Source organism: Megascapheus bottae, chromosome 19 (genome assembly GCF_031878675.1).
Source record: "Megascapheus bottae isolate mThoBot1 chromosome 19, mThoBot2.hap1, whole genome shotgun sequence".
In the NCBI taxonomy this organism is placed as follows: domain Eukaryota; kingdom Metazoa; phylum Chordata; class Mammalia; order Rodentia; family Geomyidae; genus Megascapheus; species Megascapheus bottae.
In genome coordinates, this window is record NC_143527.1 from 45,283,293 (window position 1) to 45,310,492 (window position 27,200).

General features: G+C 40.9%; 1 protein-coding gene across 2 annotated transcripts in view; it reads left to right on the forward strand.

The window, feature by feature from the left end:
* L3mbtl4 (L3MBTL histone methyl-lysine binding protein 4) overlaps positions 1-6,190 on the forward strand; it is a 343,139-nt gene extending 336,949 nt beyond the window's left edge. For both annotated transcript variants that reach the window (XM_090353483.1, XM_090353484.1), the window contains 2 exons: positions 1,600-1,662; positions 5,142-6,190. In XM_090353483.1, the coding sequence (XP_090209609.1) occupies positions 1,600-1,662; positions 5,142-5,306 (228 nt within the window). In that variant the 3' untranslated portion in view covers positions 5,307-6,190. The remainder of the gene's footprint in view (positions 1-1,599; positions 1,663-5,141) is intronic.
* Positions 6,191-27,200: the final 21,010 nt, after the last annotated feature.

Below are 27,200 nucleotides of genomic sequence, written 5' to 3' on the forward strand. Positions count from 1 at the left end.
GGCTTATGAAGATTTCCTGAGATAAATCTTCCTTCTTTCCTTCCTTCTTTCCTTCCTTCCTTCCTTCCTGCCTTCCTTCCTTCCTTCCTTCTTCCTTCTCCTTTCTCCTTCCTCCTCTTCCTCCTCCTCTTCTTCCTCCTCCTCATCCTTCTTCTTCTTCTTCCTTTTTTCTTCTTCCTTCTATCCTCCTTCTCCTCCTCCTCCTCCTCATTCTTCTTCTTTCTTCTTCTTCCATCTTCTTTCTTCCTCCTCCTCCTTCTTTCTTCTTTCTTCTTCTTTGGTTAATTGGAGATAAAATCTCACTGACTTTTGTATCCAAGCTGGCTCCAAACCATGATCTTCATATCTCCACCTCCTGAGTAACTAGAATTACAGGCATGAGCCACCAACTCCCCACTGTTAGATCCAATTTAAATCTTCTTTCAAGCCCCACCCTGTCCAACCTCAAGATAACTGCATGATCCCACCAGCAAAGGCTGCATACAGTCCAAACACCAGTGTGGCCTCTGTTTCAGAGCATCATTAGTAACAGTTTAAGCTCATCTTCCTTCCAATCAACAACCACAACCCGGCTAGGACAGTACAGTCCTTCTAATCTGGACCACCCACACATCTCCTTCACTCCTGCCTCCGCATTCAACAGTACCAGCAGTAAATGACCATCATTAAACGCCAACAACAAACTCTGTCTCCTACACACCTGTTTGCTCCTCTAATAGTTAGAGTTAAGGAGAGCGGAAAATGAGACACACCCTTCCCAGTACACACACACACACACACACACACACACACATACACACACTCACACACACCCAGGACTGAAACTGAAGGCTGCCACCTCATTTTCATCTAGAAAACAACAGTGTATTAACTCATTAGAAACAACTGGGTGTCCTCTACCTATGCGCCATGGATGCCCTGGTCCTCTAAGACTTGAGCACTGTGTAGAGCAGAGCCTGCCTGAGCAGCCCACATGCCACAGTGCTGCAGTCTAGAGAGGGGAGGGGATTGGAGTTGTCTGTGCAGGGCTGGTTTATGGAGAGTGTCCTAAAATCCTTACCACCCCATGATTTAGGATGGTTACAAAGTGATTCATAAGGAGGTAGATGTGTAGCACCAGAGGTGAGTGAAGCAGAAACCAATACACCAATGGCACCCCCTCCCCAGCCCAAGAAAAATATTCTTAACTCTGCATTCCCACAGACCCAGCGGGGCTGTGAGACTACAGGGCAGAGTTGAGATGAACACAGACAGCAGTTCCGGCTTTCATGCATCATGTGGGCATTGGCCCTCACTGCTCCAGAACCAGGACTCCATCAACCCGTGATGTTTTCTGTCTGAGAACTTCTTGGAAGGAAGGCTTGTGGCATTAGTTTGTGTTGTAGTAGAGGATGTTGTTCTTGGACACTGGGATCCATGAGACCACAGAAGGAAAAGAAAAGACCAGAAAGATTGTTCCTGCACCAGATCTCATCTCCAAGGCTCTGCTCATCATGGCTCTGCCCAGCTTGTAGCATCTCATACCTGTCCTGAAGTGGATTTGCTCACTGGGTCTGGCAGGTGTGTGCTTTAAATTAGGCTTTTCATTTTACACCATAGGTGGCTGAGTTTGTACAGTCTCTTCTGGGCTGTGAAGAACAGGCCAAGTGCTTCGAGAAAGAGGTAAGAAATACAAAGGTTACTTGTGTTGTTGTCCTTCTCAGCCCACCACGCTGCTATTTCCATTCTGTTAGGTGTAAATAAGAATGGCTTTGGAAATGACAACAAGGGACTGATTACCAAGTGCTATTTTCCCCACGCATGTAATTCTAGCTACTTAGGAGCCTAAGATTTGAGAACCACGGTTCAAAGCCAGCCCGAGCACCAGAAAACTGGAAGTGGGCTGTGGTTCAAAGTGGTAGAGCACTATCCTTGAGCTGAAGAGCTCAGAGATAGCACCCAGGCCCAGAGTTCAAGTCCTACAATGGAAAAGAAAGAAAGAAAGAAAGAAAGAAAGAAAGAAAGAAAGAAAGAAAGAAAGAAAGAAAGAAAGAAAGAAAGGAAAAAAAGAAAGGAAAAAAAGAAAGAAAGAAAGAAAGAGAGAGAGAGAGAGAGAGAGAGAGAGAGAGAAAGAGAAACAAAAGCAGGGGTACCAGGACCAGTAGAAGGACCCAACATTGTTGTAACACTCATGTAGGTAGCATACTCCCTAAATGTCCTATTTGATGGAAGAATTCATTATACAAGATGACTTCCATGTATGGGTGTCACACGCCTCCTCCCAGTGGCTACACTGGGGTGTGGGTGGGGCTGGTACTAGAGAAGTTGATGAAGTCCTCTGCTCCAAAGTGAATCATACCAGATGGTCCCTCTCTACACCTCCCTCCTTCTCTTGGTTAGATGTTTCAAACTGTTGAGGACATTTGGCTACCACTCCCGGGGTTATGGTTTGCTACAGAATGCAAATGGTGACAATAACCATGGATTGTAGACCTGAAGTGTGCCAGGCACCATGCAGAGGTTCTGCCAATGGTTGTTTTCGGTTCTCTAAATGTTCTGCAGAGGCAGAACAGAGGATCCTGGCGAGGTCCCTGAGTTCTGCAAGAAATCCCAGCCTGTGGCAGACTGTGCTGATCTGGCTAAAGAAACAAATCTGGCTCTGCTTAGCAGTGGCTAAGACTCACCTTGTCCCTGAGGGTCGCCATGATGAGGGCAAAGGTGTGACCCTTGGTGTAAACTGTTCAAGGTCCATACTCACTTTGAGCACATTACTTAAGCCTCTGTAAATATAAGCTTATGTGGGGAAACTTTCTAGACCAGGTTAATATGTTTAAGTACCCGACTCAATTCTTGTCCCTGGCACATGGTTAATGAAGGAAATAGTATAGACTAAAGGGTTTGAACAGCCCTTCCAAAGACCCCAGTTGTGTAGCATTGGAAAAAGTCTTTAAGCTTATAATTCCAGGTTTCCTCAACTAACTTAAAGAAGTAATGAAGAGATTAAACACATATAAATTACAATAAGGGATTGTGATAGCATCATAAACATTAGTTGTTATTACCAATATTACCTTACTCTTAAGACATTTGAGACTAGTGCTTGCCTGGCTGCTTTCCTTCCTTCCTTCCTTCCTTCCTTCCTTCCTTCCTTCCTTCCTTCCTTCCTTCCTTCCTTCCTTCCCTCCCTCCTTTCCTTCTTTCCCCCTTCCTTTCTCTCTCTTTTTTTGACCAGCTTTGGGGTTTGTACTCAGGACCTGAGCATTTTCCTTGGGCTTTCTCAAGGCTAAAACTCTACCACTTGAGCTATAGCACCACTTCTGGCTTTTTTATACCTATGTGGCACCAAGAAATCAAACCTGGGACTTTGTACATGCTAGGCAAGCACTCTACCACTTGGCCAAACTACTGGCGCTCTTTCACTCTTTTCTTTTCCCTTCCTTCCTTCCTTCCTTCCTTCCTTCCTTCCTTTCTTTCTTTCTTTCTTTCTTTCTTTCTTTTCTTTCCTTTTGCCTGAAAATACTGTTGCTGACTTCATTCAAGTAAGGAATGGGCTCTTTATCTCCTGGGAGAAGAACTTCATTCTCTGTGCATGCACCTTCATTTATCATAAGCGCACAGGCAGATTTCCAAAACTTTTTAACTGTTTAAACATGTAAAAGCCACAGAAAGGGTCCCCGAGCAATCCCTCCTTTGTCAAAAGGATCACAGGATCAGTGCAGTGCAGAGCCAAGGGATGAGTGTTACAAACTTGAAAAGGTTTTGACCAGAATAGTAGGCCCACCAAAAGGTCATCCAGAAAGCCTCCCATTACTGTCTAGTTGTGAATGCAGGAGTTATGTATCTAAATTACAGTATAAGCCGGGTACCGGTGGCCCATGCCTGTAATCCTAGCTATTCGGGATCTTGAGAGCTGAGGATCATGGGGTTCAAAGCCAGCCTGAACAGAAAAATTCTGTATTGTGACTCTTATCTCTAACTAACAACCAAAAGGCTGGAAGTGGAAGCATAGCTCAAGTAGTAGAATGCCAATCTTGTACAGTTTTGTTTTCTTAGCTAAGCAAGAGTGCAAGGTCCTGAGTTCAAGTCCTAGTCCTGGCAATATCAGTCAAAAGAAAGAGAAAGAAGAAGAAAGAGAAAGAGAGAGAAAGAGGACATTTTCCAAGATCAAGACATTCAGGCAGTCAACAAATCAATCCCAGAGGTCCTGAAGGCCTCTGGGGGTGGTATACAAATAACCTGCACAGTAGCCTTTCACCATCATGGGGGACAGTAGAAAAGCAGTCGCACTTCATTTCTAATCTAAAAATATTGAATTGTCAAGTAAAGTCTGAGTATATTTAAGGGGCACCACATGGTGAGTTGACATGAATATTCATGATATGATAATTACAACAGTGAAGCTCTCTAGCACAGCCATCATCACCCATTTCAGACTTAGAGCTTCAGGAACTTGTTCATCTGGAACCAGAACTCAGTCTGAGCCATTAAAAAAAACGATTTAAAAGCTAATAAAATACAACATTTATTATGTACATGTGTTTTTTTTACAATTTTTTATTATGGAAATAAAACTTAAACTATAGAAAAGTGGAAAGAAGAAAGTAAAACACAATTACTATTCTTGCAGCCAGTCTAGCTTCCTATGAACATTTGGCATGAAGGTTCTGTTTTAAATGTGTGTCTAGGAGGATTTAATTGTATGCACATACACTGAGAATTCTATCATCACAGCACATATTATTGCTTACCAATTGCTTCCTAAATCATTATGTCCTTGAGGCACGAAATTTGGTGAGCCTGTTCTACTAATGTTCTGTGATATATTCACTTATGTGATTGGTCCCAGCCATAGGGGATTTCCAGTATTCACTGCCGTGAATAATCTAGAATAGACACAGTACACACACTCCCCTTGGGGGAAATTTCCCAGCGATTAACTTGGTGCCCCTTTAAGACTCTTCATACATACTGAGACCACCTTATTTAAAACAACAGCAGAAATTTAGCCTGTGGACCATTAGTGTCTACTGAGCTCATACGTGAATGTCACCATCTTTTATATCTGCCTGAACTGAGTGAGGGGGCTCTTCACTGCATGAAGACGAATGCAGCGTTTCAGCAGTGCGTTTCAGCGATCTTTCTTTGTGGTATGTTTATTGCAGCAGATAGACGGCAAAGCCTTCCTGCTTCTCACACAGACAGACATTGTCAAAGTGATGAAGATCAAGCTGGGCCCTGCACTGAAGATCTACAATTCCATCCTGATGTTCAAAGCCTCCCAGGACCTCACTGAAGATGCTGCCTCAAGTCAAGAGGCTAGGGGGTGAACCTGCTCCTTAACTTGAATGTTCACTGGCACCAGGTCCTGAACTCCTCTAGCAATAGCAGGGACACTCATTCATTTGACTTTCTCCATCCTATGGCCCCTTTAGAAAATCCCTGTAGCTTCTGTGGGTGGAGAAGTTTGTGGGCCAAGTGTGGGTTTGTAGTGTGGTTGTCTTCAGAGGGCTCTTTTCTGCTGTCATGTGTTACAACCCAGAACAAAGAAGCCCACACATTAGTCTCTGTTCTTTCTCACCATAAAAGAAGCCATTTTCCATTCCGCAACCCTATGTCTCTCTGGTAGTAAGATATCAGAAAAGCTGTGCGCATCAATCTGTGGCTGTTGTGTTTGTCAGAGCCACTGCTGAGCATGGACCGCACTTGTTATCTGAGGAGACATAAGTCTAGGAGGTAGCAACCTGGTGCCTTTAAAGAAGCTTGTGAAATTTCTCTGGGCTTTACTCAGGAAAGTGAACTTTTTGTAATAATAATAATAAGCACATGTTTTCAGGTTTTCATAAACTCTCTTTTTTTATTCCATTACTATTTATTTATTCTAATTTATTTTGTTACTATTCCTCGGCTGTGGTCCCAATACATACTGGAGCCTACACTGAGCATTATGCCCAGGACTAACAGAAAAACAGTCAATTGGGCATCTCCAAAAGCTGGTGAAACTGTGAGCACCCATCTAACACCCACCAACCTAACACCAGCCCTCACCTCGTAAGCCAGACATCCACCTGCATTGAAATCCTCCCAGCTTAAACTCTGTTGGAACTTTTGGAGAAATATATCTGTGTAACAAGTGCATCTGGGGTCTGAGTTCATCTCTACAAACAGAAGAAGAGTTAGAAGGAAGGATCTCTGATGTAGGGAATGACATATTGATTCTGATTTGTGCTCAGAGGGTTGTCATATTTTATACCTGATTGTATCTGGAATCGAACTTGTATGGAGTCAGTCTCATAGTCATTGAAAACAAATGCTTTGTTCCTTGCCCACCCTACACACCTTTTTTATTTGACTACTCTTATATATAGTAACAGTCACCATACCCTACAGGGAATAGGCATTCATTATTTTAGGGTGAGAAGAAAAAAAGTTAATAAAAAAGAGACTCGGGTCTGATCATGTCAATTTGCTTCATTAAGAATGTTCATGGTTTGAGAAAATTGCACCTGTTTAGACAATTTCAGAAACTTCAGACTTTTTAAGAAGAAATAAATTTCTCCAAAAGGATTGCATACATTTTGTTTCTTTAGATTTTTTTAACCTAAATGATATTTTAATATATTATTGGTTGGTATAAATTTTGGTGGCAATTTGTTTGTTTTGCTTTTTGTAGATCACCATATGCAATTAAAACTCCTGCTTCTATTATGAAAATTTTAATATATTTTAAGTGATAATAAACAGATTAAATAAAATCCATAAGTTTTCTGTCTTGATGAGTATGCTTTTATAAACCAAGCCCATCTCACAACCTGGAGTTTATTTTTTCTTTTTTCTGTTTTTGTTTTTGTTTTTGTTTTCTTTTTTCATTTTTTTCTCAGCTGTGGAAAAACAAAAGTAACTGCATGAATTCTAAAACAAACACCTGAGGCAGTTTTTACTATCATGTTCCTGGGGCTACATTCCTTTAGGAGGCTATGTGTTAATAACATGAGAGACTAAACTGGAGAGCTTTTGTTAGATTGCTAACTTTAAAATTGCTCATTGTCTATGGAAGACCTGAAATTTGTGTATGGCATTTCCAATGTATGGCCTTTCAAAAGCAGAACCTATAACAGGATAAATGATACCAAGTAAATTGGAATTAAGCTCAAAGATATGTGATCAGATAGAAATAGAGCTACAGAAACCCCATTCTGGCACTGGAGTCTGTCTACTTCAACGTATCCGAAAAGGAATTCAGAACAACTCACATAAGCACCCTAACCCATCATTCAAGAAGCTGCTGAGGTCAGGAAACAAGAGTCACCTAGCTCTGTGAATTCTGCCACTGTAAAGCCACTGGAGTTAGGAAGAACTTTCAGTGCGTAAGACACCTGTTCCTTGCAAGCTGCATCCCCTTCAGACCATCTCCAGCCATCCCCTAGCCATCCCCAGCCATCCTTCTATCCTTTTATGCTCTTCCTTTGATTTAGGCTATTCTTACCCTGATACGATTTATACTTACTTATTTTTCTCCTGGTTCATTTTTCTTTTATGCCTCCCACCGCTGCATATGCCATCCCTCTTCCAGAGGCATTCTCCTGCCCCTCCTTTCACTCTTTATTGTCACCACTTGGCTCCCCACTGGTCTGGAAGGTCAGTGAGGACTTAGCTTATGCCTTTCATGTTCATCACTGAGTCCTTGCACTTAGCATCGTATCTGGCACTTAATTATCTCATCGTTAAGTTTGTTGCTATATCGGTGAATAAAGCATGCCAAACAAACTCACATGCAGGTCCATCCCAGCACTTCCTTAACAAGAGAAACCTCTGTAAATTAGGAAAATAACACCTACACTAGGGGTTTTTCATTTGATTTGGGGAGTGTAAAAATGATCTGAATGTAAGTGACATAGCACATGTGAGGTGCTGACACAGAACAGTAGCCATTGAGGAGGTGTCAGAAGAAGGACAGCAACATGAATCAACGCAGTGGACCAAACTACCAGGACTGCCATGGATGAACCCCTTTGCCGGCATCAAGTCTGAGTAGCTGGACCCACTCTTCTTAGAGTGGGTATGCCAGCAGTCTAGAGCATCCTGGAGATACAGAGGAGTGATATTTAGGGGCTCCTGAATATCCTAGGTTCAGCTCTATTGTAGTCCAGCTTCCACTACCTCGAGCAAGCTCCAGGAAGATTTGAAACATGAAGAACTAGAATCTTTCCCTCTTCCAGAACACTCTCCCTGTACCCCATGGCTGCTTCAAGCAGCACCAGAGATGATGGTGGGAAGGGGTCTTGTCAGTTTTTCTTCTCTAAATTCTTGCCTGGAGTATGAGTTGGATCAAGAAGACATCAAAAAACAAATGCCCACAGGGCTTCATGAAATACAAACTTGTAAGTTATTAGAAAGAGCTCCCCTAAAGGACCATTTGTACAACACAGCCTCTGTACACATGAGGATGTTAGAAAGGAGATCATGATCCCAAATTCTAACAGGAGCCTATGATGTCTAGGATTATAGTCTTTGAATGCTGTAATTTCAGATTCGTTTTTCAAAAAAATAAAATAAATTTCTTCTCATTACCAACAGCCCTAGATCACTTAAAACAAAAATCTTTCTTAATCTCTAAATTCCTTTTCACTCCCTCTGTAACTAAATACCTGACCTTTTAAAATTCGCACTTTCAAGAAGTTTTCAAGATTTAAGTGAACAAGAGACTGGCTTCTTGCCAGCACAGTGCTCCATGTTTTGACAGTTTTCTCTGGTTGCCTGTTGACGTCCAGATACACTGAGATTTCTGGGAAACCTTTGTTTTTTGACTACAGGGCCTCCGTGTTCTGAGTGAGAGCTGAGGTAGGAAAGTAGAGAAGAAAAAGTACTGAGACTTAGAGAGTGAGACCTGGGTTTGACTTTTGAGCCCTGTGCCTAGCCAACCACATGATCTAAAAGCTTTTCATAAACACACAGCCAAAGATTGACTTCCTACATTTACTCATTTCAGTTCTCCCGATCATTTGAAGGGATATTCCGTTTGTAGCTACAACTCGTAGACTGAACAATATTATTTTGACTATGAAGTGTTTCTGTGACCATATTCTTAATAGTTGAAAATGTTTTTCATGAGTATAGTCTCATCAATGTATTCCTTTAAAAACTTATCCTCATAAATATATTCATGAAGAACATATTTACTAATATATTCTGGAATATTCACAAGTTTCAAGAATAAATTTACAAATAAATTTACCATTGAATAATATATTTGGAAGGACTCTTTCTTCAGAAATGCATTCTTGTTATATAGTCTGTCAGTCTCCATCTCTTTTTGCCCTTCAGTGTCACTGCTACAGAGGAAAGCTGGGACACTTTGGTCTCTTGAAAAGATACTTCCAAAACTAAATACAGTGGTTCATTCTGCTTGTGATCATAGCTATTTGGTAAGCAGAGATCAGAACCCAGATATTGGGAGCTGAAAGACTGAGGATACTGTAGGCAAAATATTTGCCAAAAAAGCTGGTTGCAATGTCACACACCTATATTTCCGCTACATAATAAGTCTAAACAGATCCAACTAATGCAAAAAGAGCTGGGAGGCAAGACGCGAGTGGCAAAATACCTCTAACAAGTGCAAGGTCCTCAGTTCATATCCCAATATGAAAAAAGGGAAAAAAATCTATGAAGATAAAAGTACAACTTAGTCAACTCAGTTTTGTGGGCTACAAAAAAAAAGTAAGTTTGCTGACTGAGCCATTGGGTGAATCAATGGTCAGCAATTTGATTTCTCAGTGGAACTGTCTGCTCCCAAATATCTTTATTACACATTCCTTTCAAAAGGAAGATGGATATTGAACCCATGATCCATAAGACACACTGTTGTGGCAGGACTGAATATCCCTGCTGGGTACCTGGGAAGGGGTGGGGGAGCAGCTAGAGAGCCTTTCAGGCACTTAAATAGTGGCAGCCAAGAACTGTGGTACATCAGCAGCGTGTGGCATCCCCTGGGGACCACAGAACAGGAGGTAGGGCTGCAGCACCCGGTCACAGAATAATGACACACAGAATGACAGGAAAAGAAGAGACACAGCAATGGCTTTTGGGAGAAAATTGTCTGAGAAGAGCCATTAAGAAGCAAATTCAAAATAGAAAGGGCGAGACAGGGAACATCATCAAGATATTGAGAGTTAACTTATTTTTCCCCAAGTGATTCAGTTTCATGGGATCATACCAATTGTTTTGTGCTGCATTCTGCTGACCGGGGAGTACCCATCAATTTCCCATTTCATTGATAGGAAATTAGATCGGGTGTGTTCCCTTTGGTTTAGGAATCTAGGCATCAAAGCAAATGGATGCATGAACACACAGGGTGGAGAAACTCCAGGTTTAACTCAGATATGTTATGGGTTAAACCCACAACATATTGAGCTGCAGTGGCTGAAGGGACACTGACAGCAGTTGTATGAAATACAAAGGGAGACTGTTTGGAAATAGAAGGGATGGCATTATATTGTCTGTCTCAGAGGCTGCTCTGTAGGGAAAGATATCAAGAGGTACTGACTGATTTTTTTAAGTAAAGAAAAGTTAGAGGCCAGGAGCATGGCTAGTGGTAGAATGCTTACCTTAACATGCATGAAGCCATGGGTCCGATTGCTTGGTACCACATACACACCAAACACACACGTGCACACACACACACACACACACACAAAACTGGAAGTGGTGCTGTGTTTCAAATGGTAGAATACTAGCCTTGAAAAAGCCCAAGGACAATGCCCAGGCCCTGTGTTCAAGCCCAAGGACTGGCAAAAAAAAAAAAAAAAAGAAAAGTTAGATGGATTTTATGGAATCTCTGCTAGCTTAGTTTCTTTTCTGTTGTTATAACAAGCTAGCCCCGTCTGGATAATTGAGACAACAATGATGTACCGCAATTCTAGTGATGGAGAAGTCTAAGAACATGACAACAGCACTGGAACATTGTCTTCTTGTTGCTCAGCCCATGGTGAAGACAGAAGAGCAAGAGAGGATGGGATGCGCTGTGCTGATGGCATGCAGTCATTTGTGAGGGCTTAGCCTTTGGGCCTCCACCTCTTCTGATTAACACTCACCGCCACCCCATAGCTCTGTTGCACTGGGTAGTAAATGGCCAACAGAAAAGGGGAGACCACAGACTGCTGCACTGGTCTCTTCCTAAGGATAAACATTTTACATGACTGCTGTGAAAGCCAATGCTTCTGTGTGAATTATTCCCTCATCCTGGGTCTGGATCTGGGATGACAGTTCATTTCAAAAGATAGAACTTTCAGTGTGATTCACATTGGTTCCCCAATGTATCTCCAACAAGGGTTAACAAACTATCAAACTATACTTTATGAAAGGAAAAGTTGCCAAGACAGGTGACTTAGTGTTGGCGACTGAAGTTTTGTTTTGTTTTGTTTTTCAATCTTCAGCTCATTGGCAGTTAGCCTCCAGCATGACAAACTTCTTTTTTTTTTCTTTTTCCCCTCTTATTCTCTTTTAATTTTTCTCTCATAAGCCCTTGTTCCAACCAATCAACTGATTGGAACCGCAGAAAACCTGAGGTTTTCTCCCAAGAAAAATTACTTTTAGACAGGGTGAGCTGAATGGAAGAGTGGAAAGAAAATGTCAAATGCCATATCACTCATCCCATCCCTATATTGATTCTGAAGTTTCATTCAAATGATCCACCAGGGTCACTTGAATAGATGGATGGCCCTGTCTTCATGGAAAGTTTCTGAGGTGCTCATTCAGCAGATGTTTATTGAGAGCAAAATGTGTATCAGGCAGTTTATACGAGTCAAACAAAAGCTGTTCCTTCCAAGAAATTTTAATTCAAGTAGGGAAAGTAAAAAACAATAAATGCTAAGCATAAAAAATATGAAGATAAAGATGATGAGGCTTATGCCTCCAGTCCTAGCTACTCAAGTGGCTGAGATCTGAAGATCGTGGTTCCAATCCAGCCTAGGCAGGAAATTCTGTGTGACACTTATCTCCAAATTAACCACCAAAAAAAACCCAATCTGGAAGTAAAACTGTGTCTCAAGCAACAGAGTATCACCCTTGAGAGAAAAAACAAGGTCAATCCCAGGCCTTGAGTTCAAGCCGCAAGACTGGCACATAAAAATAAGGAATAATGATAATAATGAAATAGGAAGCTAAGTAGATGGATAAGAGCAAAGCCCAATTCTTACTTTTTGAGAAAATATGATCCCAGAGTACTATTCTGTGGAATATCTTAAGAGTTGAGGGCCATGAGTCCTATGACACAAAACAACACCATCAGGTACTGAAATCCTTGCTAGGTCTTTGCTCATGTTTTACCAATCATATCAGTGATCATCTCCATGCCCTCTACATAGAAGTACTTCTGTCCACATTGCTGATTGGCTCAAGGATTAGAATTTTATTAAATATTGATGCTCGCCAATTTGTTGCCCGTTATCTTAGTTGACCAATTTCCCCTTCTCAATATGCATGGCAATTAGCAAGGTATAATCAGAGGTGCTTCAAGTATAGCAAACTGAGATTATCATCCGTCATTTAGCTTTAGATACAGACCAGTAGTTTTAGCTCAGTAGTGTTCTAATACTTATTATACAGACATACGAATTTCAAATGTGAATATGTGTTCACAAAGCTTTCACTGGTAATCCTGTAAAAATCAAACAATGTCTACTTGTTTCCACAGCCCTCCATGGAGGGCAACTAAAGGTTAATAATGTTGTGAGTGGATATGATACTCGATGAAAAAGGAAAACATCTTAATGGGATGTGTCTGATGCAGAGGTAGGAAGTTCTGACCTTTTGTGGGAGTCAAACCTAAGTACCTAGAATAGGTCTCCAATTACAGCTGTTTTCCAAGCCCCACCGGGCACACTTTTCAAAGCAGTCATCCTGGTGCATGTTAATTTGAAAATTGATTAGCCGTAGGGGAGACTCAGTTTTAGCAAAAAGCAATTTATTTGTATCTAGTTATTTATCGTGATCTGGGTGCGTTTTCTTGAACTGGTGTCTGTGTATTGGTTAGAACAGCTTGTCAAGATCAGAGTTTGGGATAGGTTATATGATTCACCAATTCCTTAAAGAAAAAATAATGTTTTTCATATCTGTGTAGTTGCTAGAAATGTGGAAAAAAAACATTCAGAACTCATGAACACTAAGAAATTATTTCACAATTCCATCTATGTCATGGGCCAGACAATTGGAATGTCTGCCTTCAAGAGGAACCAATAAACACGGAAAGAACTTACTAATTTAAAAACCTTAAACGCTATGCCATGTTATCCAATTTTTTATTGGCTTTAAGCTAGTAAAAAAGTATTTGTTCCCACAAACCTATTGGGTGCTCCTTTTCTATTGCTCTGTAGACAGAACACATCCACCTTAAAAGCAGCTTTGTAGCTTGCTCGACCTTGATGGGATTCCTAACATGAGATATGAAAGATCACATGACTGGAATATTTGAGTCATGTGACCACACTCATCCTCATTACCCCATTTCTAAACCCTTCCCAGTGAAACCATTATATAGAAGCTCCAGGAGAGGCTCACTGAAAACACAAGTCACATCTGTCAAGAGCAAATGGGATTTAATACTGAACCGTAATGATGTGGAAGAAGCACTTGATACTTATTAATTCAATAAAGAAGACACTTTAAAATGTCCTTTTTCAGCTCTACCGTTAATTCTTCTTCCCACTTCGGTTTACCATGTAAAGTATCCAGTCTGTCAGTCTGTTCTGTTCCCATTAAATCATTGTGTGTGTGTGTGCATGTGTGTGTGTGTGTGTGTGTGTCTGTAAAATGCCCCCTTTGTACTGTTTTCTGAACAAAAATTCTCTTAGTTTGCCATTCTTGTTTATGCTACCACCTTTGTTCTTATTTTCGGTGATTAACTCTGAAATTTTCAAGTTTTACCTGTTAGTGTTTGAAGGCCATATGTTGACATGTAGCCCAGGCTGGCCTTGCATTCACAATCCTCATTATCTTAGCAACCCAAGTACTGGGATCATAGATGGGCACCATCATTCTTGGTTTCATTTTCCCAATTTTTTGGATATCCTAATGATGTCACTTTTCAATACCTTCTGAACTAAATTTCTGGATTTTAATCTGCTTTTATTGTAATTGTTGTTTGAAGTTTGAAATTGTCAAGTTTGGACTATTACTTTTACTTTGTTTCTAGCCTTCCTTGCCACACATCTGCACAGACTTTGGTGGGAGAAAACCTCTCTCCTCATCCTTTAGAAGCCTGCTGCTGGCTCGCAGCTCTCTGGCCTGTGCCTGGTGAAAGCCATGCACTCTTTGTGCATGTTAACTCTTGAGAAAGTATATCGCCAGGACACAAGGTAGAAACAACCCAGAATGCCACTGAGTGATGCAATGCAGAAGTACAGGAGTTCTGCTGGCTCTGAGCTCCAGAGATGGCTCTTTTGTTAATGGCTTGTAAAATGTTACACAGAACAAATTCCTAACAAAGAGGGTTTAGGCAAATTAGAATTCAATGTTCTGGCACAAAGATGTTGCCAGAGCACTGTGTCTCATGTACTGTGTCTCATCTGGCTATTTGTTTTGAAGATTTCACTATTTGACCTAGTTCATCTTTTTTTTTCCTCTTCTATCTGAACTTATTTCTCCCTTTTGATTCATATTTCTTGGTGTAAACACTCTGAGACATTAAAAAAATATTTGTACCACTTTGCCCAAGGCTGAGAACACAATAATTCAGTATGTTATAAAGTGGCTTATGTAGGAAATGAAAATATGTTTAAGACTAATTAAGATTTTTGTTTCTTTGTTTTTAGAACTGACTCCTAGTATGGGACCTATCAATAAAATAACTTGCTTTAAATAAATCTTACCCATATCAGCCAATATTTTTCTGGTACTATCTTTCTTGAGTAACTCATATTACAGTAGGGAACTATCATCTTAAATGTCATTGGGCTGACCAGAATCTTCATGATCCAATCCAAACCAAGTGAAGGCTACATTTGGATGAGGATGTGAACAAATAGTATGAGCCTTGGTAACTGCACAAAATTCCTTCCAAGTAACAGGGCTTGAAATCAGTCTTGTTCTCTCACTCAGATTTCTGGCTCATGGCTGTTACTTTTCCACTTGAAAATTTCAAGAACTTTTCTGCCTTAGATGCTTTCAAACCATGGTCCTCTAGTTCCTAGCCTCCTGAGTGACTAGGAGTATAAATGTAAGCTACAATTTCCAGCTCCCAGAGTAATTATTTTAAAAGGCATGTGGGGATCAGTGACAAGAAAAGAACTACTTCATAAAAATTCCTCTATGGAGAAGTGGGCAAAGTACCACTTAAAACAAGTGCAGTTAATCAGGCCCCAAATATTTATTGAGTGTCTCTGTGTGTTATTCACTACACTTACTAACCATACACAGTATTTTGTCTCTGCACATACAACGAATGATCATTCATACAGCTAAGTAAATAAACCAAACTCAGGATTATTATATACTTTCTGCACTGTGACAAGACTGTAATAGTTGAGAAATTTTGATCGAGCATTTCAGAAGGTCTGATACCTTCATGAAGTAGTGTCTTCCCAACTTTTTACTTTTACTTCATCTCATAGAAAGACACACACATATACACACACACATGCGTGCGCACATATCCAGTTTATGGATACAGTACATCTTGATCAATATACCCCTTCCAACATTCTCATCCACCCCTCTCCTACTCACACCTTCCCTCAGTTATCTTAATTTTGGATCCTTGATTACATTCTCCTCTTCCCCTCTTTATTTACTCCTTTCCCCTTAGCCCCATCCTTCTGAGTCCCTGCTTCATGTTATTACATTTTCTGAACTTTGATTTTTGACTTTCTAAGGAATTCCTCTATTTGAGATCTACCTTTTCTACCATATTTTAGTTAGTACATTTGTATATACTTGCAAACACCACCCAGCATAATCACTTACAAATTTGTAAACTAAATTTAAATCCACATATAAGTACAAAAACAAAACCAAACAAAGCAGAAGCCAGGAGTTTGGCCTAGTGGTAGACTTCTTGCCTGAAATGCATGAAACCCTGGGTTCAATTCCTCAGTACCACATACACAGAAAAAGTCAGAAGTGGTGCTATTGCTCAAATGGAAGAGTGTTAGCTTTGAGAAAGCTCAAGGACAATGCCCTGGCCCTGGATCAAGCCCCAGGACTGGAAAAAATTAACATTTTTTAATAAAGCTATAAACTAATGAGATTAACTTGACCATGACAAAAATGTAGATGAATTTGCTTTGAAAAGATATATTAAAATGTTTACTATGATATTAAGTGACCTAGGGGAAATATTTGCTTTACTAAAAATGCAATTTAAAAAAGTACTAAAAGTGATCCTTTAAAGTTATCTGTGATTTTTCTTATTTCCCACATCCTACTTACCCAAATATTTTATGTAGCTAATTCTTAGCTATGTCCTTGATTTAATTGATGTTCTCTTCTGTAAACATCACAATTAAGCCCATTTCATTTTCATTTTCTTCCTTTCTTTTGTCTTTCCTTCTTTCATCCTTTTTTCTTTCTTTTTTGCTAGTCCTGGGACTTGAACTCAGGGCCTGGGCATTTCCCCTGAGCTTCTTTTGCTCAAGGCTAGTACTCTACCACTTGAGCCACAGCGCCACTTTTGGCATTTTCTTTGAATGTAATACTGAGGAATCAAACCTAAGGCCTCATGCATGCTTCAAGCACTCTGTCACTTTTTTAAAAAAATTTTAATGTATAGAGGGGTTACAGTTATATTCGACAGATAGTAGGTGCATTACTTCTCACACACTGATACCCCTTCTCATGTTTTTGTCTCCATCTCCCTCCGCCTACCCCTTCCAATCATCTTATTTTCCTCCCTTCCCTTTCCTATTTCAAATAAACAGATGAATGTATATACAATGTGCCAGGTAACAAAGTCAGATACTGTAACATTATGCATTTAACCAAAGGGCAACAAAAGAGAAGAGAAATAACATAGTACATTAAGAACAACAATCACACAAGATAAAGGTCTTGTTTCCATATCCTGGAGACCCTTTCATTTAGCCTCATCCACTAAGCCATTTTTCTAAGCATACTATTTATTTTATTCACGGTCACTAGATAAGAGGAAAATCCAAGTATAGTATTTCAGATGGAATTCAACATTCTTTTCTTTTAAGACAATAATTGTGTAAGTAAAAAATCCTGGAAAGACTCAATTGGGGAAAGTTCTTTTAGCAACAGAAGATAATTCAATTCACCTCCATAGTCAGTGACTTTTCAATAAACAGATTATCACTGAGCTATAAAGTACAATGGAGCCTATTACCTCATTTACCATATCATAAAAACATAAAACACCTAAGTACAAATCTGATAAGCAATACATAGGACCTGCCTGAAAACCCATTACACTTCTTAAAAGGTATACAAATAGGCACAAATAAAAGAGAGGCCTACCATATTCCGGTGTGGAGAGTTCTGTAAATACACTAGTGTGTCTCAATGGAGAGCATAAATCTCAGCTTCCAGCCCTCTCCCCTTTATCTCCCTCAAAACACCAATAGGCATATGAATATCATCTGGAATCATAAACTTGGGAGCATAAAATCAATCTCTCTCCATCTTCAACATTTCTAAGAACAATACTTAAGAAGCTGCTTACAGTGTTACCTTCAGAGAGTCAAAGTGAAGCATAACCCAGTAATCCAGATACTGCTCCATATATTTTAGTAGACTTGCATTTTACATGATTAAACAGCACTGAGGCGTGTTCCTGTCATCCTGGCTTCATGGGAGGCTGAACTTGGGAGGATTATGGTTTGAGGCCAGTTTGTGAGACCTCCTCCCATCCCCGCCTTCTTAGACACAGTGGCAATCTCCACCCTTCAATACGGTCAAGTCCAGCGAAGGCAAATTGCCCATATACTCACTCAGGCAGCAAAGTCAGGTCTGGAGGTATGGTTCAGCAGTAAAATGTCTGCCTAGCAAGCATGAGATTCTGAGTCAGACCCCAGTACAACCCAAACTAAAAAGGTATCCGTGACTTTGAGAGAAGCTTTAGTGAGGTGTTTTTTTTTTTTTTGGTGATACTAGGACCTCATATTTGCTAGGCAAGCACTACTCCCCCACTTTAACCACATCCCTAGCCTTCTTTTACTTTAGGTGGGCCTCAGATTCAGTTTTGTTTTCTGCTGAGGACAAAAAAAAAGAATGCAATCTTCATGCCTCTATCTGTTTTAAAGAGCCACCAAGTGTGGCTTGTCAGTTGAGACAGGTCTTCCTAATATTTTGCTTAGATTGGGCTTGGTCCTCTTGATTTATGACTTCGGAGTAGCTGGGTACTAGCCCATCAGTGATTATTAACCTTTAGTGCTCAGTTCAAATATATATGAGGCTCACCCTCTCTCTTCCTTCTCTCCTGTGTTCAGCAACCCTCATCTCTAGATTCTGATTCAAACTGTCTAGGTTAGGATGCAGCCAATAGTACTTTATAAAAAGGTCCCCAGTGCTGAGAGATCCTGTGGTTGAGACACCCAGGACCCAACTTTGCACAGTTGGTCATATTATATTAGTCATGTGTCAGTTTAAAGGATGAAGGACAGCAGGCAAGAAAATGCTTACTACAATAGACACACTGCAGCTGAATAGAAATGAATGTGTACTCCTTTGTACAATAAAAGGTTAAATAGAATTGAAAGTGTTCTTGGAACTTAGTTTAGATAATTCACCTTAAAATTTTCACCTTGGTACTTTTAAAGTGTTTGGAAAATTCCTAATGCTTCTCTGTAATAGCAGACCTGCCAGACAAAATGCAAGACATCCAATAAAATTTAATTTCAGAGAAAACATACTTTTTTAAAAGTAGATCTCAAATACATCATAAACCATACTTAAGTCTAAGAAAAATCTTCATCTGAAATTCAAATTTCTGTTTTCTAAGTTTATCAGTCCCCATAGTACTCACTTCTGGAGTTTGAACTTTGGTAATAAATATTCTCTTAGACAATTCTAATTTTCATTTAGCTTTCCAAAGTCATCATAGCATAAAGCAGAACATTCTTATAATAATTTCCTAATTTCCAGTTTTGTGCTTTCTATTTTTAAAAATGAGCTCATTTACTGCTTTATCTATTTTACTGATTAAATTTAAAGCCCTGTTAGAATCATATGGTTTGTCCCTTTTGCTTTTCCATGAAGAAATGAGGAAATGAATTGGGCACTCATAGCTCATGCCTGTGCTTCTAGCTACTCAGGAGGCTGATAGCTGAGGATCATGTTTAAAGCTAGCTCTGGCAGAAAAAGTGTGTGAGATCTTTATCTCCAAGTAACCAGCAAATAACCAGAAGTGGAGGAATGGCTCAAGTGGTAGAGTACCAGCTTTAAAAAAAAAATGAAGCTAAGCCCAGTGCCGTGGCTCATGCCTGTAATTCTAACTACTCAGGAGGCTGAGATCTGAGGATCAAGGTTTTGTGTCAGCCCGGGCACAAAAAGGACCTGAGACTCTTATCTCCAATAAGCCTCTAGAAAATGTGGAGTGGGGCTTGACTCAAGGGCAGGGCGGTAGCCTTGAGCTGAAGAGTTCAGGGACAGTGCCCAGGCCAAGTTCAAGCCCCATAACCCACAAAAAAATGAAGCTATATAGTTCAAGACCCAGCACTGGCAACAAAAGAGGAAGGAAGGGAGGGAGGGAATAAAATGATAAATGTTTATTCGTGTGCAGCTATTTCAGTGCATTGTTTAGGTTAACTTTCTTGGGGTGGGGGGGCTCACGCTGAAAGTGGGGGTTTGAAGTACCTGGAATGGTCAATGCTGGGCCAAGTTCACAGAGGGTGACCGAGGCCACTTGAGATCGATCCCAGAAGAAAAGATCAGCAACCAAAGACTTGGGAAAGAGGATGAATGCAAAGGGGAGCCTGAGAAAAATTAGCCAGCCAAGTCAGACTGAGCCAGGAAATATTACACCCTGCAGTAGCTCTAGGTCACAGCTCACTGGTTCATCAAATGGGACTCTCATTTGCTTTACAGTCAGGACAATGCATGCAACCCTCCCCCACACAGCAGGAACTCTAGAATTATCTTTCTTAACAACCTGGTCCTCCACAGTGGAATGAGGACTGTGCCCGCATACAGCATTCTGAGCTGTTTGCTGGCGTTGATCTTCTTGTGTCTGCTTGCAGTCCTTGCTTATCAGTGCCAAGGCTTCTGTGACTGCCCTCTGACTCAGAGACAGAAACAACAGGAGACACCAGAACCACATACCAGAGGACAGAGTTATTAGGGGACTGGCCCACCAATCACAAAGACTAGTGTCATGCCAGTTCCATGTACAGGCTGGCGGTGCCTGCAGTATGGTTCAATTCAATTACAAAGACACTTGAAATCAGGAAAGCCAATGGTGTTGCTTTCAGTTAGGAGAACTTAGGAAATTTCTGGTCTAAGACTTGGAGATCAGAGGCTGGGAACCTGCCCCTCCCATGTTAACATATGGAAAGGATATGGGCCCCATAGGCCTGAATGTGCAAGAATGAGGCAGGACATTCTGATAACACCAGCAGCGGCATCCAGCCTCTACTACCTCCCTCCTACAAGTACCTTACACCATGGAACCTCTGGCTCTTGCCTTTGAGAAGGATCCCACAGAATTTCTCATCAGCAGGCTCCCTGTCTCCTGCTGCCAGCCAAGGATACCCAAGTTCATCTTGCAGGTCTGACCTGTGGTCACTCATGGGCCTGAGCAGCAGGCATGTAGACATCATCTGCTGAGATAACACAACGTCTGAATGATGGAGGTGGACAAATGTCCATGTTCCATCCCCCAGGCAGTGCTGCGTCTCAAGCAGGGCCGGCCCCACCATTCCTCCAGGCGACCACAGTTAACTCTGGACAATTCCTGTAAACCAAAGCCTGTAATGGTTTTCAGGTTCTGGAACTTAGTGAGAATTTTTTTTTCTTGCCAGAGAGAGCTGGTTTCTGGGGGACTGGTGTTCTCTATAACCTCGGAAAGCAGCCAAGCTCGTTCGGAACTCCTGAGCAGTCCACCATGTCATCTACCTCAGCCACCCGCTCACTTTTCTGTTAAAAGTCAACCAGCAGTGAGAAACTTTATAACAGGAAGATCAAAGATGATTCTTTTTTTCACCATTTCTCCACCATTTACACTTGTTATCAAAAATAGTTCAACTCTTCTCACAAAACAAAAACCAAGTGATACTGGAGATATACAATACAGTTTTCTTCTCATCCTACCAAAAGAAACACACACACACACACACACACACACACAGAGAGAGAGAGAGAGAGAATTAAACAACTCTACCTGAACACATTCACAAAGTACACTGCTCTGTATCCAAAGAATTCTTCTCCATGTTTTCCACAAAGTGAGTGGGGTGCCAAATCAAAATATCAGATCTAGATACATAAAGAGGAAGTGGAACCTTCCCAGTGATATATTCTTACACTAAATACTGCCAAAATAGCAACTCTTGTTTAAAACAGAGGTTGCATCTACACCTAATCAGTCCTTGTCTACTTGGGCAGTGGTGTTTACAATTAATTGATTACAACTCATTACAGCAGAAAATTCAATGTGTTAGAAGCCATAGGGAATTAATGCATCACATGAACAATATGGAGGGAGGTATTGTTTTGAGCAAGGTTTCTACATGAGCCCCAACAGAGCAAGCTAAAAAAAAACTCTTTTGTTAAAGTTACCCGTTGCACTAATATTCTTGCCACTAAGCTGAGTGTGGTAATGCATACCTGTAATCTCTGCACTCGAGAGGCTGAGGCAGAAGGACCCAGAGTGTGAGCCAGTCTGGGATACATAAAGAGAGCCTACCCCCTCAAAATGAATGAATAAATAAATAACATTTAAGAAAGAAAATTCCAGTCACTCATCTGAAACTAAGCCCTTTCACCTTGTTAGAAATCAAGATTGGAAATGATGCCAGTTTCCCCAAAGAGGAAAATTTGTCATGGTAAGGAAGCATCCTCTGCTTTGGTCCTTACCCAGAAGGTAATCTGGAGAGTGTTAAATGGTAACCAGCCACTTCTTCTGTGACTACCTAGCTCCTTGGTCCTACCTTACTAGGGAAGTGAGTAAAATCCACATGTTGATTTTTAATTCTTTCTACTTTCAGTCTTTTCTTTCTAGATACCCAACTTCCTCTACCTAGCTTACAGGAACACTTAATTCTAGCTTGTAGAATGAAGCATCTTCAGCTTCTAGAATTGCAATTAAGATATTTAAATGCTGGCAATTGAATACTTTGGCAACTAAGAAAATATATTTGCTTCAAATAGAACTGCAGAGGTTGTGATAAATACATCTTCAAAATAAGTAGGCAGATGACTAACCTAAAATATTGGACACCCTGTTCAAAACAAAATGTACTCATTACCTGACTTATGTAACTGTAACCCCTCTGTACATTACCCATACAATAACATTTTCAAAAAGGAATATTGCCCAAATGATATATATTTAAAAAAAAGAAAAACATAATAATGAGAGAAATCTTTTCGCTATTGTTAGTAATTAAATAAAGAGCCATAGTTTAGACAATGAGGGCTGGGGTTCAATCGCTAAAATTAAAAATTTTAAATAAAGCAATCAGTTCAAAGGCAGTTCACAGGGGCTCATACTTATAATTCTAGCTATGCGGGGAAGTACATTTCAGAAGTGTGTGGCCTGTTTCTGTTAGTCTCTCAGTGAATGCTGATTGACAGCAAAGCTGTCAATCAAACCCCAGAACTCATGGGTCTGAAGAGAGAGTAAACAGCTAGGGAAATTTAACATCCAGGGCTCTCTGTGCAAGGGGTTCTGTTTCATGCTGGCGACACCAGGTTCTCTGCACACCTTGCATATGGAGCCCTTGCTTGCAAATCCTTGTTTTACTTGTAGCTCCTCCTCAAATGAGGTATGTGTGAAATGGACCATCACATCTTGGGCTCTTGATCCACCCAAGTCAGCTACGCCTGTCATGCCAAGCTGACATCAGTTCCCCCACCAAGTGTTGGGCAAACAGGGATCTCCAATTTCCCCTCCCCATCCTCTTTCTCTGATCTGATCCAAACTTATTGGAATTCACCTTGAAGATCCTGGGAACCATTCTTCCCTTACTACCATTTCCCCTAATTACAAGACAATTTTCCTCACCAAGATGTGTGGACTGCCTCCAGGCTGACTTCCCGGCCTCTAACCTCTTCCCTTGGGTATGTAGCCAGAGGATCTTTCACGTCATTGTAACTTTCAGTAACTTGAATGTATCAGATGTCCACTCAAAATCTTTGCATTCCCATTCTCACTGTCCACTCTTCCCACTGTGCTACTGGCCATAGCCTCAGCCTGAATGCCACTCCTGCATCTGCCATCAGGGACCCACCCCTTATCTTGTTTTCCCCCCTTCCCTATCCAATTTCAAATAACCAAATACAAATATATCCGATATATCAGGTAACAAAGTGAGATACTGTAACAAGATAACCAAGGGACAGCAAAAGAGATGAGAGATAACATAGTACCTTAAGAACAACAAACATTCATTATATGGCTTATGTTTTTATATCCTAGCGATCCTTTCATTTAGCGTCCTACTATATGGCCTTTTGTATAAAGGTTTTGCTCTATTGCAAATCTCTTTTCTTTATCGCACTGAGATGCAGCCAGGGTGCCTGCACCAGGACAGAGGCAGCCAAGGGTTTAGACATCACATACTTACTTATGAAGTACCCATCCTTGAGTATTTTATTATAGTAGCCCAAAATGAACTAAAAGAAATCTTTAGTTTTCAGCTAATAAAACATATGATTCCCAGGGAATGTGCCTGTAATTCTAGCTACTCAGGAGGCTGAGTTCTGAGGATCACAGTTCAAAGCCAGCCCAGGCACAAAAGTCCGTGAATCTCTGATCTCCAATTAACCACCAGAAAACGGAAAGTGGCACTGTGGCTCAAAGTGGTAGAGTGCGAGCTCTGAGCTAAAGGGCTCAGGGACAGGCCCCAGGCCCAGAGTTCAAGCACCATGACCAACCAAAAGAAGGACAATAACAAAAATTATTCACTATGTGAACAAATATGTCTTGAATCTATGAGCAGATAAAGCATGCTGACCTGTGGAATGTCAACTCCTAGAATTAAAAAGTCCCTTCTGCATCATCTGGATCTGTGAATGGGGAAGCTCAGATCACACATAGCAGGAAACAATTCCACTTAAACTAGATTCACAATCTGGGATTTGTCTCTGCCATGCAATGGCTTAACTTTATCTCTGCTCTGTGTTTCCTTGGGGGAAAACCCCACTAAATTAGTTGGTCTCAGTGGCTCATGCCTGTAATCTGAGCTACTCAGGAGGCTGAAATCTGAGGATCACAGTTCAAAGCCAGCCTAGCCACTAAAGATCATGACACTCTTATCTCCAATTAACCACTAGAAAACCACAAGTGGGACTGTGGCTCAAGGGGTAGGGCAATAGCCTTGGACTGAAGAGCTTCAGGGACAGTGCCCAGGCCCTGAGTTCAAGCCTCATGACACTAAATTCTCTTCATATCTAAAAGTCCAGCATTCTGGCTGACCACATTTCGGATCTCAGAATGTTGGGACACTCCACTAAGAGAAGATGCGAATGGCAAGACTGAACATCATGCCGAGTATGATCACTCAGAGATCTGAGGCATCACATGTTGTAGAGCCCATCCATTTTACTGGGGCATCTTGATGGCCATTCTGGCCCCATCACTTCTGATCCTAAACACCTGTTGTTGGCCAGGGTTTTCCAAACAGGCAGGCTTCCAAGTACAGATGGACCTTCAAGGTCTTCCCCAAGCACACTGACATTTCTCATGCTCTAGGCAAGACTGTGGCTCAGACTCTTCCTTGTCTTCCCAGGTCTGAACTATTTTATCTTCCTCTGTTCTTTGGCAGTAGCCTGTCCTCCCAAGATTTCTAACATGAGTCAATGTGGTACAGATCGTGGCGGCAATGATAAATCAGATTCCTATCCTATGCAAAGTCCTCCCTAGTAACTTCAACCAAAAGTACCCTCCTAATTTTTCCTGTCTGTTTTTTGAAGGGTACTTTTTGTTTCCTAGTCTCTTTTTGCTGTGTTCCAGAATTCCAGGCATACTCAGACATGGCTAAGTCCTGCCATGATTCAAATAAGAAGCCTCACTGCATCTGTATACCTAGGATGGTTTAAAAATTATGAATCCTGATAGGGACTGGGTGGAAGATGGCAGCAGTTTAGTGTGAGTTGTTCTGAGCTCCCAACAAGATACCAGTTCTGGCAGTGTTGGGGAAAGTTCACAATCAAAAAGTTGATCCTAAGTAACCTTTAGCGCCACAGAGATCTCAGTCAGAGAGGAAAAAGGCAGAAAACCTGCTCGAGAAGACAGAGTGGAGCAGCGCCAGCCACAGAGTGGCCACAGAGACAATGCTTCTCTTCTGAATCTGAGCAGAGACAGTGCTTCTCGGCAGCGCAGACCTGCCGGCTGCAGACAGAGCCACACAGAGCCTACACCCGGCTCTGCACTGACCTGCCAGCTTCATGGAACCAGAGAATCCAGCAATTTGTGTGTACCTCCAAGGAGAAGTTTCCACTTCTGCTTACTGAACGGCATTGGGAGGGAGCCCCTCCCCCACCAGCTGAGAGCAGCACCATCTTGACTGCTGGCAAAGACCCAGCCAAAGCAAATGGAACCTGAGAGGTGGTGCTGGCAATGCCATCATTCTAATGGGCAAAGAATTTCCCAGAGATCCCTTAGCTGGAAATCCAGCCCCAGAGCTTCTGAAGTCCATCCCCTGAGCGGGCCACAGGCCTGGAAAACAAAGCCGCCCGCGGATCTTTCAGCTTTGTTTTCCCAATCAAGCAATCTGATCCAAAAAACTGCAAAGCCAAATCACAAGAGAAAAAGACTTTCTGAGATGTTTGGATCCTGAATTTAGTGGAGACACAAGTTTCCTATTCTGCCCCCCACCAAAAAAACCCTGAAGAATACACTTTTTTTGTTGTTCTTCTTTATATTTTTTCTACCCCTTTTCATTTGCATTTTTAGGTGTTCTTATTTTTTCTTTGCCATTTTACCTAGACCTTTTTTTTTAATGTTATGATTCTTTCCTTTTTTTCCCCTGTTTCTTTTCTTGCATTCCTTCTGTCACTGCGGTCATTCCTAGAAACACAGTGACAGCTCTGGGTACAGTCTGAATAAAAATGATATCTATATTGATACAGTCACCTGCTTTTTAATCTCCTGGTTCTCAACCCTAGTATTTCTTGGGTAAGAACTCACAATAGTGAGAAATCTCCCCCCATCTTTTTTTGTTACTGTTCTTTTTGTTGTCGTTATTTTGTTTTTTGTTTTATTTTGGTTTGTTTTTTGTTGTTGTTTTTGTCTTCTTTTGTTTCTTTTTTTTCTTTTTAAAATTTTTATCATTGAAATCTCCTATATCTTCCTCCCTCTCTTCTCTATATATTTTCTTATTACTCTTCTTATTTTCATAAGTTTTATCCAAGTTCTTCTAAATTTTGTACTCAAATATTCTACCTGTATATCAACCCATGTCAGTTATCCTTATGCTATACCTTTTCTTCATTACTATAATAATCTTACACTCCTACATTACTCTTTTCCTAACTCCCCTGTTATCTTTCATATTACTTTTCTAACTCTGGTCCTCTGTTCATCCTTCAACTCTTATAATGCATGGATCTGCATTTGATGGTTGTTCAGCAATGCTGTATATCTAGGTACTGTACCCAGCTAAGCTCTCATTCATAAATGAGGGAACAATAAAAACATTCCATTCCAGGGAAAAGCTTCAACATTATGTACCAACTAAACCAACATTAGAAAAAATTCTCAACGATGTTCTACACATAGAAAACCAACACAAATGTGATACAGAAAAAGAAATGGCACCTAAAAATCATACCATCTAAGTACCACAAGAACTGTCAAGCCACAGGCCCTAATGAAAGCTTTTAAAAAAGTCAGGAACTAATAAATATTTCACAATCCTGACTTTCAATATCAATGGACTTAATTCTCCAATTAAATGGCATAGACTATCTAGTTGGATCAATAAGCATGATCCATCGTTCTGCTGTCTTCAAGAGACACATCTTGCCCCCCCGAAAACAAATATTTTTTGAAAGTGAGAGGTTGGAATAAACTCTATCAAGCTAACTGCCATTAACAGGCTGGAGTTGCCATC